The 14,503-nt window shown below is 45.9% G+C and overlaps 2 protein-coding genes across 2 annotated transcripts; both read right to left on the bottom strand.

Moving 5' to 3' along the window:
• Positions 1-3,337: 3,337 nt before the first annotated feature.
• On the bottom strand, positions 3,338-4,418 carry LOC137159767 (olfactory receptor 51G2-like). Its single transcript, XM_067558244.1, has one exon. It carries the CDS (start codon positions 4,346-4,348, stop codon positions 3,338-3,340), a length of 1,011 nt encoding a protein of 336 aa, XP_067414345.1. The 5' UTR covers positions 4,349-4,418.
• A 6,188-nt stretch (positions 4,419-10,606) lies between these two features.
• Positions 10,607-11,690, bottom strand: LOC137159766 (olfactory receptor 51G2-like). Its single transcript, XM_067558243.1, has one exon. It carries the CDS (start codon positions 11,615-11,617, stop codon positions 10,607-10,609), a length of 1,011 nt encoding a protein of 336 aa, XP_067414344.1. The 5' UTR covers positions 11,618-11,690.
• Between the last annotated feature and the right edge of the window lie 2,813 nt (positions 11,691-14,503).

The raw sequence follows: 14,503 nt of genomic DNA, 5'->3' as shown, positions 1-14,503 counted from the left end.
AACCCAGCATCCATGGATCCCCAAAGCGATGCAGAGACCTCAGTGATCCCCTGATAGGGAGGCCCTTCCACCCACAATCTCTGTTCCTCCACTACTGCTCTAAGACCCTCTCCAACTCCGTGGGAGCACAGATACATTGTTTATGTGCTATCGGATTCTGTTACAGTAGGCAGTGCCCACAGGATCTGCTTAGGGGCCATTGTAGAGGATGGAGGGGGCTGGTTATGGTAGCTGGTGAGGAACAAAGCCCAACCCATACACTGGGCAGGAGGTTTAAACCTTTCCCTACTCAGAGTGCAGTCAGACACTCAGTCAGTGGCACCTCCGTTGCTGTTAGGAGGAAGAGGCAGAGGACAAAGAACCAATTTCTGTTGGGGACCCAGGCAGCTGTGTGTGGGCTGTCATTGCAATTGAATTATCAGCGAAGAATTATCAGTTTTCTATGAATATCACCCCAAAAATGGATGAAAAGGAAATAGTTTACTTTGGGTCACAATTTATTGAATCCCAGCTCCTTGGACCAAGAATTTTAGGGACACCAGAGCATGAGGTTGCCTCCATGACCATCTTGGCTAATAGCCATCAATGGATATATCCTCCACCAACTGATCCAGTTCTTTTTTGAACCTCATTATAGTCTTGGCTTTCACAGCATCCTCAGGCAAGGAGTTCCACAGGTTGACTGTGCGTTGTGTGATGAAATATTTCCTTTTGTTCGTTTTAAACCTGCTGCCTATTCATTTCACTTGGTAACCCCTTTTTTTTTGTGTTATGAGAAGAAGTAAATAACACTTCCTTATTTACTTTCTCCACACCAGTCATGATTTTATAGACCTCTATCATGTAACTCCTTAGTCATCTCATTTCCAAGCTGAAAAGCTCCAGCCTCATGAATCTCTCCTCATATGGAAGCTGTTCTATACCCCTAACCATTTTAGTGGCCCTTTTCAATACTTTTTCCATTTGCACTATATCTTTTTTGAGATGAGGCGACCAGATCTACACATAGTATTAAAGATGTGGGTGCACCATGGATTTATAAAGAGGCAATATGATATTTTGTCTTATTTTTATCCCTTTCTCAATGATTCCCAACATTCTGTTAGCTTTTATGTCTGCTGCTGCACTTGAGCGAATGTTTTCGGAGAACTATCCACAATAAGTACAAAATCTCTGTCTGGAGTGGTAACAGCTCATTTAGACCCCATCATTGTATTTGTATAGTTTGTATTCTGTTTTCCAGTGTGCATTACTGTGCATTTATCAACATTGAATTGCATTTGTCATTTTGTTGCCCAGTCATGCAGTTTTGTGAGATCCCTTTGTAACTCTTCGCAGTCTGCTTTGGACATAACTATCTTGAGTAATTTTGTATCATCTGCAACTTTGGCCACCTAACTGTTTACCCTTTTTTCCAGATCATTTATGAATATGTTGAACAGGACTGGTTCCTTTACAGAGCCTTGGGGGACACCACTATTTATTGCTCTTTATTCTGAAAATTGGCCATTCATTCCTACCCTTTGTTTCCTATCTTTTAAGCAGTTACTGATCCAGGAGAGGACCTTCCTTCTTACACCATGACAGATTAGTTTCCTTATGAGCTTTTAGTGAGGGACCTTGTCAAGGTTTTCTAAAAATCTAAATATACTATGTCCACTGTATCTCTCTTGTCCGCATGCTGTTGACCCCATTAAAGAATGGACGTAGATTGGTGAGGCATGATTTTCTTTATCCCATGACACTTTAGTTTGCTGACTCATAGACTCATAGAATTTAAGATCAGAAGGCACAACTTGATCATCTAGTCTGACGTCCTGCAAAAAGCAGCCCACAGAACCTCAACCACCTAAACAGCCTTTGGTGAGGGACCCTGTCAAGGCTTTCTGAAAATCTAAATACACTAGATCATCCTTGTCCACATGCATGTTGAACTCTCGTAGATTGGTGAAATATGGCTTCCTTTATCAAAACATGTTCACTCTTACCCAAAAAATTGTGTTTATTGAAGTGTCTGATAATAATGTTCTTTACTACATTTTCAACCAAATTGTCTGGTTCTAAAAATCGGCTTGGGGGCTTGTAATTGCCGGGATCACCTCTGGAGCCTTCTTTATAAGTTGGCGTCACACTAGCTATCCCTCAGTCATCTGGTACAGAAGCTGATTTAAATGATTTGTAACTTTTCACAGTTAGTAGTTCTGCAATTTCACATTTGTGTTCCTTCAGATCTCATTGGTCAATCCCAACTGGTCCTGTCCTCACATAATACTGTTTAATTTACTAATCTCATGGTAACACTTGCTATACAAGTTCTAGGGTTTGTTATTAATATCTGGGTGAAGAATCCCTGTATAGCCAGCTGCTGGGTCCCATTCCACTGCAGACACCTTGTGCTGGGGCACGGCCTAAGTGCTGCAAAATGCATCAGATAAAAGATCCAAGTACCTATTTTTACCTGTAGGTGCCCAGGGATCATGCCCTTCTTTTTGCACTTCACATCCCCAGGCAGATGCCTGGCCGTGGCAAAGACTGAAAAGTAATAATAAATTATTTTCTAAATCCAAACCCCATAACAATAAAGTGAGCTTTATATTTTCATATTTTATTTAAATTACGCGAAATTAATGTGGGAAAATCCCGAAGATATGGAGAAGGAATCTGGGCCTGAGTGTCTTGCCAGGAATCTTGTGTGTGCGACCTTCAGTCAAACACACAGCTATGCTCTGCCTGGAGGCCGAACGGTTTTGGGGAGAGGGGGGGCACAGCAGGTGTGCTGTGTGCAGAGCTATGCACGGGGCAGGGGGCTGCCTGAATGGCTTCTCTTAGGGCTCCTGCATTAATCCTGTCTCTGATAGACTCAGTCAGAAGTGCCTGGGTGAGGGCGCAGGGTTCAGGTGGGCAGCCGTGCCCCTGGAATAGCCCCTCCCACAACAGGTGCTGATCTCATAGATCATACTGCAGCCAGAGTGCTCAGGAAGGACCAGGACTGCAACTGCAAAACAGCTCTGCAGCTTTTCTCATGGCCCCTGAGTGTTTAACCAGAGACGGGACAGTGACAGGTCATGGACAATGGGTCAAAACATCCATGTTCCTTCCCTGTACTGACTGTATCCACGGCAATTCTGCGATAACATCCCACCCATCCCCTGGCTCTACACAAACACAGTCACTTTGTAAATGTGGCTGCCTGTCTCAGTCCCATAACCCTGTGCTCTGTCCTCCATTAGCAGCTGCTAGGGACAGACCCTGTCCCATTGCTCCAGGTATCAGTCGAGTCTGAACCTCTCTGTAAAGAGATGAGATCTGTAGTGCATGTCCTCTTGGATGTAAGTCTCTAAGATGGAATAGGTGGCACTTGTTTTTCATCTCCCATGTCACCAGCACTATAGCCGGGTGATGAACTGACCTTTTCTTTGATGAACAATCTGACGATCCTCACACGAATTTGTTTGCTTTTCACGCTGTAGACGATTGGGTTCATCAGAGGTGGGACCATCATGTAGACATAGCCCATGACAATCTGAATGAAGGAAGAAGAGTTCTTCCCAAATCTGTGTATCACTGACAATCCGATCATTGGCGTGTAGAAGAGCAGGACGGCACAGACATGGGAGACGCAGGTGTTCAGGGCCTTGAGGCGCTCTGCATGGGATGCAATGCTCAGCACTGTTTTGAGGATCATCACATAGGATAGGAGAATGAACAGCGAGTCAAGTCCCACCGTGGAGACTATTACAAATAAGCCATAGACACTGTTCACTCTGATATCTGAACAAGCCATCTTCATGACATCCTGGTGCAGGCAGTAGGAATGAGAGAGTATGTTGGCTTGACAGTATCGGTACTGTTTCAGCAGAATGGGGAGCGGGAATATTAGGACCACCCCTCTTAGCAGAGACACCAGTCCCATTTTAGCTATTCTCAGTGGGGTTAGAACGGAAGCATATCTCAGTGGGTTATAGATTGCAACAAAGCGGTCAAAGGCCATAAACAAGAGCATGGCAGATTCAATGAAGGAAAGCGAGTGGATGAAGAACAGCTGGGCAAAACAGGTATCAAAGCTGATCTCCCTGGAGTTAAACCAGAATATGCTCAGTATGGTTGGTAGGGTGGATATAGATATGCCAAGGTCTGTGATAGCCAACATGGAAAGGAAAATGTACATGGGCTCATGGAGGGTTGGATCTGTTTTTATAATGAACAGAATGAGTGAATTTCCTAATATGGAAATAACGTACATTAAACCGAAGGGGATAGAAATCCAGACATGGAAGTCTTCCAGCCCAGGTATTCCGGTGAGAAGGAAAACTGCAGGTTGGAATATGGTGTCATTGACAGCTGACATAATGCTCTGGGCAGGTCCAAGGAGTTTTGAAAGATATTTCCTGTAAGTAAAAATAACAGGATACTAGATGATATTGAAAGAGACATCATTCTGCTCTTAGTGCAAGTCTAGAGTCTTCCAAGAGGTCAAGAAAGATCAGCAAAAACATAGACAGAATCAGGCTCTCTTAACTTCCACTTACCAAATGCTCCTGATGACACACTTTGACCCCCAACAATCCCTCTAAGAGAATCTGAATGCTTTGCCCCACCACTGTTGACTTGGTCGTGAGACGTCGATAATCCCACAGGCTTCTCTTTATCCTCACAGGACCCGCATCGTCTCCTCATGCGAGGGGTCTGTAGATATTTGGCAAGTTCTAAGCTAACACAGTGAGTTACTTCAGCTGTGTGGAGGAGGGATTGGTGGCCCAAGTGATGAAGAGTGCAAACACCAGTGTGACAGGGTGAACATGAACATGAACTGCTTAGTCTGCCCTCTGTCATGCCAGCTGCAGTTTAGGGAGGTAAATTAGAGCTGGTTGGAGAGAAACCTGGACCTAATTAGAGAACCAGAGACAGCTGCCCACCCAGTTAGCCTTGGGGCTGCATTAAGTGCAGAGAGGAGGGAATCCAGCTGAGGGAGGCAAGACGTAGTACAGCGATAGCTCCTTTCTGCTGGGTGCAGACGCTAGAAGGCCAGCTTGGTACGGTGAAAAGGTGGTGGGAGCACAACTTGTAAATAAAACTGCACCAGTGGTTACTGAACTGAGGACCTCTCACTAACATTGTGAATGCAGCAGAAGCAGAAACAGAGCAGGCACTGCAACACCCTGCTACAACTGGTTTTGCACTAATATCCAGTTGAGAGTGCAAGTTACTTCAGACATGCTCTTGTAAACAGTGATGGTTGTAAAGTACATACAACCACTATATGAGCCCCTTGACTGCACCTCTTCTCTATGCTTTGCTGAAACACAGACCAGCAGTTCTCTTGTTTCATGTCTTTTTTGAACGTCTTGCACAATAATAGCAACATTTTTCTGTGCATGATTCTGAATGTAAGTGTTACAAACAGCTTCTGATCTATTACCAGGAGACATAATCATACAACTGCTCACTGAACAAAGAGTTAAGAGCACAAACCCATTGCAAACAGAGTTTGGAATACCTCTGAAATATTTTCTGAAGCAAAAGCCATTAAGTCCCAAAGTTACTCCTACACCAAAACCTCTGCTGTTGGCTTTCAATAGACATGCATGTAATGAAAATTTGTTTTGTAGTGATTGTATTATGATGTAAAGTTTTGGCATAACATTTATAGAACTATACTTTAGCACACCCATTCTTTCCCCTCGGATCTTCTTTTAGGGATGATTTCTCAGGTTAGAGGGGGACCTAAAATGTAATGTGTGTCATCTTGACTTCTTGAGAACTTGAAAGGATTCTAGCCTGTTGGCCCTCATTCAATCAACTATCAGCAAACAAAAACTGGGGAATCATTTGCTGCTGCTACGTTCTCTATCCCTGGGTTCATAGCTGACTGGTTCTCCGCTGGTTCTGTCATGTCAATCTGTAGCCTTTATTCACAGCGGTGTAGGCTTTGGTATCAGCATATACAATTCTTATTCCCTGGGCTCTCACATTCTAGTACACTGGTTTTCAACCCTTTTTCACATCCAGACCCCTACAAAATTTCAAATGCAGGTACGAAGAACCATATCGTACATTGTACAGACCCCAATGTCTGGTCTAGGACATTGTACAACCACAAAGTACGACCACTGCTCTAGTACATTGTAACGTAGCACCTGTTACTCAGCTATGATGAGGGTTTGCGAGAAGCAGGTTTCAATGTGAACTGCATGAGTATTCATGGAAATCAAACTTCATTTCACAGATGAAAGTCAACTATTGTTCTCTCTCTCTCTGACTGTCTGTGCAGTGTATTATATAGTCCTAGTTTAATAGCAGGCTGTTGGAAAACAAAGAGGAAGGGAAACAATAGCTCAAGAAAAGCCACCTCTCACTGCAGGGAGATTAAGGGAGAGCACCTGAGCTTCACGCTGAAACCATCCTATTTCCAGGCTCCTGCCAAATTACACAGCTTGTTTCGCCAGTGCTAGCAGTCAGCTCAATGGTTGGGCAGCTGGTGCCGAGAAATGCTTTAGACTCACACACACACACACGGCTTGGGAAAGTCAAAAGATGTTCATTCTGCCGGAGTCACCAAAGGAATGGGGGTGCTTGAGATCGGGGACATGTACAGACTGTTGTTTTAAAACCCTTTTATTCTCCCATGTGACACTTTTATCCTACTGTTCAGATGAAAAAACTATTTGGTTCAAGAAGACTGGGTGATCACCACAGGTCACAGACTCCCAAAGGGATGTACCGAAGTTGCAGAACAAGTTTGACCTGCTGGGTAACCCCAGTTGATCTACAATGTGCTGTAGCCCAGGGTCCAGTCTGAGGGTAGGAGAATGATGGGATTCTGCCCCAGGAGAGGAAAAAGGATGAGGTTGACATCTGGCAATTGGAGAGCAGAGAGTGGGAAGTGATGCAGGATGTCCTGTAACTGTGAGTGGTTTCTACATGACAGAAATTCCCATAAGCAAATAAACTTGAGGTGGTTTGGGAACTTCCCATTGATATTCCCTGGGCTCTTATCTGGTCCAGAGCACATGGCACCTCTGGAAATGGGACCCATGGAGAAATTCTGACTCGGGAAATTGAGGTTTTCACACTCCCATCTCCCTTTGTATCTAGGATTTCTGGGTACCTGGAATGATCCCCCAGGGACCATAGGCACATAGAGTAGATGATTCCCCAGCTACCAGTGCTGACTGTTCTCCAGCCCCTGTTACTGAGTCACACCCACAGCCCAGCACAGTCAGCTGCCGCTACACAGAACATCTGCCCAATTAAACAGCTGGCAGCATTTACCCTTCCCTTGACGTTTGAAATATTTAAAGACAAAGAAACCTGCCAACGTACCCAATGCCTGTGAGGTGGGGAGCAGCTGCCAGCTGAGGTCTGCACCCTAACGGAGAAGGAGTCAGCGGAGAGCTTGCAAGGGCAGCAGGCAGTATCTGCTCATACAGGCTGCAACTGTCCTTATGAAGCATGTTTGCCCATTTCCTTGGAGTCACTTGGCCACCTGGGACCCTCAGCTGATTGGTTAGTATGTTACAGCTTTAACCGCTTCACTGCCAATGGGAAACTGCAGGAAACCCATTCACAGGGGATGCGCGGTGATGCCACCACACCGGACAGCAGCACAAGTCCTGCCACAGGCTCTTTTCCTGCAATCCAGGCTGTCAGCGCTGTGCTTACGGCTCAAAGGAGTCAAAGGGCTCCCTCGAGGACGGCCGAGTGGTACCAATGATGCTGTTACAGCTGTAATCTTGCTGCAATACAGTAAATCAGACTAATAATAGTTATGTAGGGTCAGATTTCTCCCCAGCAGCCTATTTTCCTGCATTTCAATCCCAGGGTGCAGGATGAGGGAGGAAAATTCCACAGAGCTTCTACCTGGAAATTTCCCTCAGATTGTTCCAGTAGGGCAGGTCCCTTCCCTTATCCCTGAGATATAAACAGAGCGACCCAGCATCCATGGATCCCCAAAGCTATGCAGAGATCTCAGTGATCCCCTAATATCCAGGCCCTCCCACCCACAATCTCTGTGCCTCCACAACAGCTCTAGGACCCTCTTCAGCCCTCTGAGGACACAGCTTCATCTGAGATGTGCTGCCAGGGCCTGTCACAATAGCCACAGGCCACAGGATCTGCTGAAGGGGCCGTTGCAGAGGATGGAGGGGGCTGGTTATAGTAGCTGGTGAGGAACAAAGCCCAAGCCACACACTGGGTATGTAAAGGTTTAATCCTCCCACCCAGAGTGCAGTCAGAGACTCAGTCAGTGGCACCTTCATTACTGTTAAAAATTGTCGTCACATTAGCTATTTCCTAGTCATCTGGTAGGGAAGCTGATTTAAATGTTTTTGTAACTTTCCACAGTTAATAGTTCTGCAATTTCAGATTTGTGTTCCTTCAGAATTCTTGGGTCAATCCCAACTGGTCCTGTGCTCACATATTACAATTTAATTTACCAATCTTCTGGTAACACTTGCTATACAATGTTAGGGTTTGTTGTTAAGCCCTGCGTGAAGGATCCCTATATAGCCTACTGCTGGGTCCCATCCCACTGCAGGCCCATTGTGCTGGGGCACGGCTTTGGTGCTGCTACATGAACCAGATCCAAGTGCCTATTTTAGCCTGCAAGTGCCCAGAGAACATGTCCAGCTTCGTGTGCTTCACATTCCCCAGGCATTCGCCTGGCCCTGGCAAAGATTAAAATATATTAATGAATTCTATTTTAAATGCAAACCCTATAACAATCGAATGAGCTTTATCTTTTCGTATTTTATTTAAACTGTGCGTAGTTAAGCCTGGAAATTGTGGCTACCAGCTGTTGTTGCTTAGGAGATTAGGAGGATTCAAAAAAGGACTGGACATTTTTATGTGTGACAGGACCTCACACAGCTGTGTCCAACAGGAGCACAAAAGGCAGTAGAGCTTTGATCTGTTTATGTTCCAGGTTATGACTATCTGCTCCCATCCTGTGGCTGGTACCTTGATCCGTAGAACAGAGCCCAAACCCAGAGACCAGCTGGATTCTCTGCTGCCCTAGACCTGCCCTCAGCGCTGTGCACAGCGGGGATAGAAAGGAGGCAGTTACAGGGCTTTGATTCTATGGTCTGTTCACCATTAGCCTCAGGGGAGTTTAGAGAAGCCTGGGGGCTGAACTTTCCTCCGCTCCCTGGCAACGACTTCAAAGAGCAAAGCACACTCTGGCCAAGTCTGTTTGGTGAGGTACACCCCAGTTTTCCCCTTTGCAGCCTGAGGTACCCTGCAGACACCCTACCCCTCCTTCTAAGGTCCTTGCAGTGACTTACTCTCAGCCTGGAAGACTGAAAACAAGATCCACCTGTTTGGGGTCATATTTGTTCTCCAAAACACAGGCTCTCTTAGCCTGTGCCCCACCCTGCTCCATTGCCCAGGTGGCTCCCCGCCCTCCTTGCTGGGGTCTTCATTGGTTCTGGCTCGCTGCAGCTTTCCTGGCTCCTTGCCAGCTGGTTCCTCGGTAGCTCAGTCCCATCCCCCCAGGCCGAGCGAGGGCAGCCGTTCTTCCCCTGCTGTGTCCCCATGTTCTGGGAGAAGAGGCAGCCGGCCCTGCTCCCACGGCTCCTGTGGGTGGCAGGGAGTGAGGGGAGCCGGGCCCTGCCCTGCACTACAAGGCCCCGGTCTCATGCCCTTAAAGCGGCTGTAGGCTGGGATTTCCCAAAGCATGAACTATTCCCCAGCCGGGACCATCTTCCTCTCTCCACGTAACTGTGTCTGTTCGGCCTCAGTCAGCTCCTAAAGTTGGAGGACCATTGAATGGCCAAACGGTGGAGCAGGGGGTGAATGACCCCACTGGCCTTTCCCACCTTCAAAGTGGAGAGTCCCTGACACACACCCTCTAATGGCCACTGAATGGCTGGGCTGGGCTAGGAGCTGGCTATGCCTCTGGTGGGGACCTAAGGCCCGTTTCCAGCCCTTTTCATGGGTGGGGCAGCACAACTGGAGGGGATGGGGATGGAATCTGGACCTGAGTCTCTTGTCAGACTCCAGTGTGTATGACCCTCACTCACACACGCAGCTCTGCTCTGCCTGGTGGTGGGGGGGCGGGTGGTCAGCAGGTGTGCTGTGTGCAGAGCTATCACGGGGCGGGGCACTGCCTGACTGGCTTCTCTTGGGGCTCCTTCTTTAATCCTGTCTCTGAAACGACTCAGTGACAAGCGCCTGGGTGAGGGCGCAGAGAAAGGGTGGGTGGCCATGCCTCTGGAATAGTCTTGCTCACAGCTGGTGCTGCTCTCATGGATCACGCAGCAGCCAGAGTGCTCAGGAAAGGCCAGGACTGCAACTGCAAAACAGCTCTGCAGCTTTTCTCATGGCCCCTGGGCCTTTAACCAGAGGGGGGACAGAGACAGGTCATGGACAATGGGACAAAACATCCACGTTCTTCTCTGTGATAATATCCCACCCATCCCCTGGCTCTACACAAACACAGTCACTTTGTAAATACGGCTTCCTGTCTCAGTCCCGTTACCCCAGTGCGCTGTCCTCCATTAGCAGCTGCTAGGACAGCCCCTGTCCCATTGCTCCAGGTCTCAATCGAGTCTGAACCTCTCTGTAAAGAGATGAGATCTGCAGCACACGCCCTCTTGGATGTAAGTCTCTAAGATGGAATAGGTGGCACTTGTTTTTCATCTCCCGTGTCATCAGCACTATAGCCGGGTGATGAACTGACTTTTTCTTTGATGAACAATCTGACAATCCTCACACGAATTTGTTTGCTTTTCACGCTGTAGACGATTGGGTTCATCAGAGGTGGGACCATCATGTAGACATAGCCCATGACTATCTGAATGAAGGAAGAAGAGTTCTTCCCAAATCTGTGTATCACTGACAATCCGATCATTGGCGTGTAGAAGAGCAGGACGGCGCAGATGTGGGAGATGCAAGTGTTCAGCGCCTTGAGGCGCTCTGCGTGGGATGTGATGCTCAGCACTGTTCTGAGGATCATCACATAAGATAGGAGAATGAACAGCGAGTCCAACCCCACCGTGGAGACTATTACAAATAAGCCATAGACGCTGTTCACTCTGATATCCGAACAAGCCATCTTCATGACTTCCTGGTGCAGGCAGTAGGAATGGGAGAGTATGTTGGCTTGACAGTATCGGTGCTGTTTCAGGAGAATGGGAGTGGGGAATGCAACACCCACCCCTCTTAGCAGAGATACCAGTCCCATCTTGGCTACTCTCGGTGGGGTTAAGATGGAAGCATATCTCAGCGGGTTGCAGATTGCAACAAAGCGGTCAAAGGCCATCAACAAGAGCATGGCGGATTCAATGAAGGAAAGTGAGTGGATGAAGAACAGCTGGGCAAAACAGTTATCAAAGCTAATCTCTCTAGAGTTCAACCAGTATATGCTCAGTATGGTTGGCATGGTGGATATCGATAAGCCAAGGTCTGTGATGGCCAACATGGAAAGGAAAATGTACATGGGCTCATGGAGGATTGGATCTGTTTTTATAATGAACAGAATGAATGAATTTCCTAATAGGGAAGTAATGTATATAAAACAGAATGGGATAGAAATCCAGACATTGACGTCTTCCAGCCCAGGTATTCCGGTGAGAAGGAAAACTGCAGGTTTGAATATGGTGTCATTGACAGCTGACATAATGCTCTGGGGAGGTCCGAGGAGTTTTGAAAGTTATTTCCTGAAAGGAAAAATAACAGGAGACTAGATGATATTGAATGAGACATCATTCTGCTCTCAGTACAAGTCTGGAGTCTTGCAAGAGGTGAAGAAAGATCAGCAAAAGCATAGATTTGGATTTACACTTGGTGATTATCTGTTCCTTTCATTCCCTCTGAAGCACCTGGTATTTGCCACTGTTGGAAGACAGGATGCTTGGCTAGATTGACTATTGGTCTGACCAGCCTGGCCGTTCTTATTTACACCATCTATAAAAAGATAGGTATAGCCAGATTGGATCAGAACTGTACTCCATCTAGCCCAGTATCCAGTGGCTAGCACAAAAGGCTTCAGGGAAGGTAGAAGAAGCCCTGCAATAGACAGCTAAGATATAACTTCCTCACAGGGAAAGATTCCTCCTGACACACACTAGTTAGATATATTTGATGCTGTAAATCAGGAATGTTCATAGCTCTCAGACTTATAAAAAAAATCCTCATTACTGTGAGTTTTCCAGGTTCTGAGTTCAGGAACATTGACTGCAACAGCGTCACTCTGTAAATTCAATCAGAAGTGGGCTCGATTAACTTTCACTTACCAAACGCTCCCGGTGAGACACTCTGACCCCCCAAATATCTCTCCATGAGACACTGAAGATCTTTGCCTGGCCAGTGTTCACTGAATCCAGAGAAGCTGATCATCCTACAGGCTTCTCTTTATCCTCACAGGTCCCCTATGCTTTCCCCAGGCAAAGATTCAGTAGATATTTGGTAAGTTAGAAGCTAACACAGTTACTTCAGCTCAGTGGTAGAGGGGATGGAGACTCAAACGGTGATTAGTGAAAACACTAATTTTACACTCATATACATCAGTGTGCAAGTTCCTTCAGCCACACTTGTGTAACAGGTGATGAGCTATTATAATCCCTTTTCCTGCACCTCTTCTCTACTCTTTCCTGAAACACAGACCAGTGGTTCTATTGGCTCATGACTTTTATGAAAGTCTCATGCAAGTATTGCAGAGTTATTGTGTGCATGACTCTGCATGTATGTGCTAGAAACATCTTCTGGTCAGTTACCAGGAGACGGTATCATACAATAGCTCACTGAACAAAGCGTTAATAGAACAAACCCATTACACAGAGTATTTGGAATACCTCTGAAATACTTTCTAAAGCTAAAGTCATTAAGTAGTAAAGTTACCCTAGCTCCTTCCTGTACAGATTCCAACAACTCTGCTGCTGGCTTTCCATAGACATGCATGGAAAATAAGTTTGGTTTGTAATAATTATATTATGATGAAAGGTTTTGGCATAAAAATTGATAGAAGTGTATTTTAGCAGACTCTGCTGCTGATTTTCCATAGACATGCATGGAATTAAAGTTTGGTTTGTAAAAATTATATTATGATGAAAAGTTTTTGTATAACAATTGATAGAAGTGTACTTTTGCAGACACATGTAATCCTATTCTTTCCCCTCTGACCTTCTTCCAGAGACCATTTCTCAGGTTAGAGGGGGACCTAAAATGTAGCTTGTGTCATGTGGATTTATTCAGAATGTGAAAAGATTGCAGCCTCTTAGCCCTCATTCAAATACGTGTCAACAATCAAAGGTCTGGGTGGTACTAATATCTAGCTAATAGTTAACTCCTATATTAAGGAGTTAAAAGTTAACTCCTCTATCCCTGGGTTAGTAGCCGAAAGGTTGTCCTCAGGTTCTGTGATGTCAATCTTCAGCCTTTATCCGAAGGGGTGCAGAAATTGGGATCAGCGTATACAATATCCATTGCCTGGGCTGTCACTTTCTAGTGCCCTGCAGATTTTTCTGGGGCACGAATTGGGCTCCTTGGTCACCAAAAAAATCCAAGAATGAATCGTTTGGGAGACACCACCCTTGTATTGAGGGATGTCCGAAGTTTCTCTAGTACAGTGGATTACAACATTTTTTTTCATTTCCAAACCCCTACAAATTTCAAATGCAGATGTGAATACCTTTGGAAATCTAACATGTAATCTGCAGATCCCCAGAGGTCCATGTACCACAGGTTGAAAACCACTGGCCTAGTACAGAGTAATCCCAATACCTGTTATTCAGCTATAATAGAGGTTTGTGAGAAGTGGGTTTCAAAGTGAAATGCATGAGTATCCATGGAACTCAAACTTCATTTCACACATCAAAGTCGTCTATTGCTCACTTTCTCTCTGACTGTCTCTGTACTGTATTCATAAAAGACATCCCACCCTGGAACGGTATTGTGACAGACATGGAGGTGAGCTGTCATAATTATGACTGCGTATGTTAAACCCAATTCTTGGGATGTTGATTGTATGGTTATACTGGGTTAAATATCGGGATATTATCGATATGGCTAGTCTTAGTTTAATAGCAGGCTGTTGTAATACAAGGAGGAAGGGAAATAAGAGCTCAGGAAAAGCTGTCTCTCACTAAACACTTCAGGGATGTTAATAGAGAAATCCTGAGCTTCACGCTGTGAAGACCCCATTTCTGTTCTCCAGCCAAGTTACACAGCTTGTTCTGCCAGTGCTGGGAGTCTGATCAGAGGTGGGGCAGCTGGTGCTGAGTAGCTTCTCACATTAACACTCACACAGACACCGCTGGGGAAATCAGAAAAGTCTCAACCTGCCTGGGTCCCCATCAGAGTGGGAGGGCTTCAGAGTGATGTACAGACTGTTGTTTTAAATCCTGTTCATTCTCTCATGTGATGCTTTATTCCTACTGTTCAGATTAAACAATAGGTTGGTTCAGGAAGGCTGACTGGTCACTCTTCTCCCACAAGTCATGGACTCACAAATGGAAGAAGCACAGGTGTTGAACCCAGTTGGACCTTCTGGGCAAGCCCAGGTGAC

This window comes from Emydura macquarii, unplaced genomic scaffold, assembly GCF_026122565.2.
Source record: "Emydura macquarii macquarii isolate MOO-44397 ecotype Brisbane River unplaced genomic scaffold, CSIRO-AGI_Emac_v2 contig_1882, whole genome shotgun sequence".
NCBI classification, from domain to species: domain Eukaryota; kingdom Metazoa; phylum Chordata; order Testudines; family Chelidae; genus Emydura; species Emydura macquarii.
Note: the sequence above shows the minus strand (reverse complement) of the source record. Positions and strands in the feature narration are given on the sequence as shown.

Excerpts from the sequence above, each read along its gene's own strand:
- LOC137159767 (XM_067558244.1), bottom strand. The coding sequence starts at position 4,348 with ATGTCAGCTGTCAATGACACCATATTCCAACCTGCAGTTTTCCTTCTC.
- LOC137159766 (XM_067558243.1), bottom strand. The coding sequence starts at position 11,617 with ATGTCAGCTGTCAATGACACCATATTCAAACCTGCAGTTTTCCTTCTC.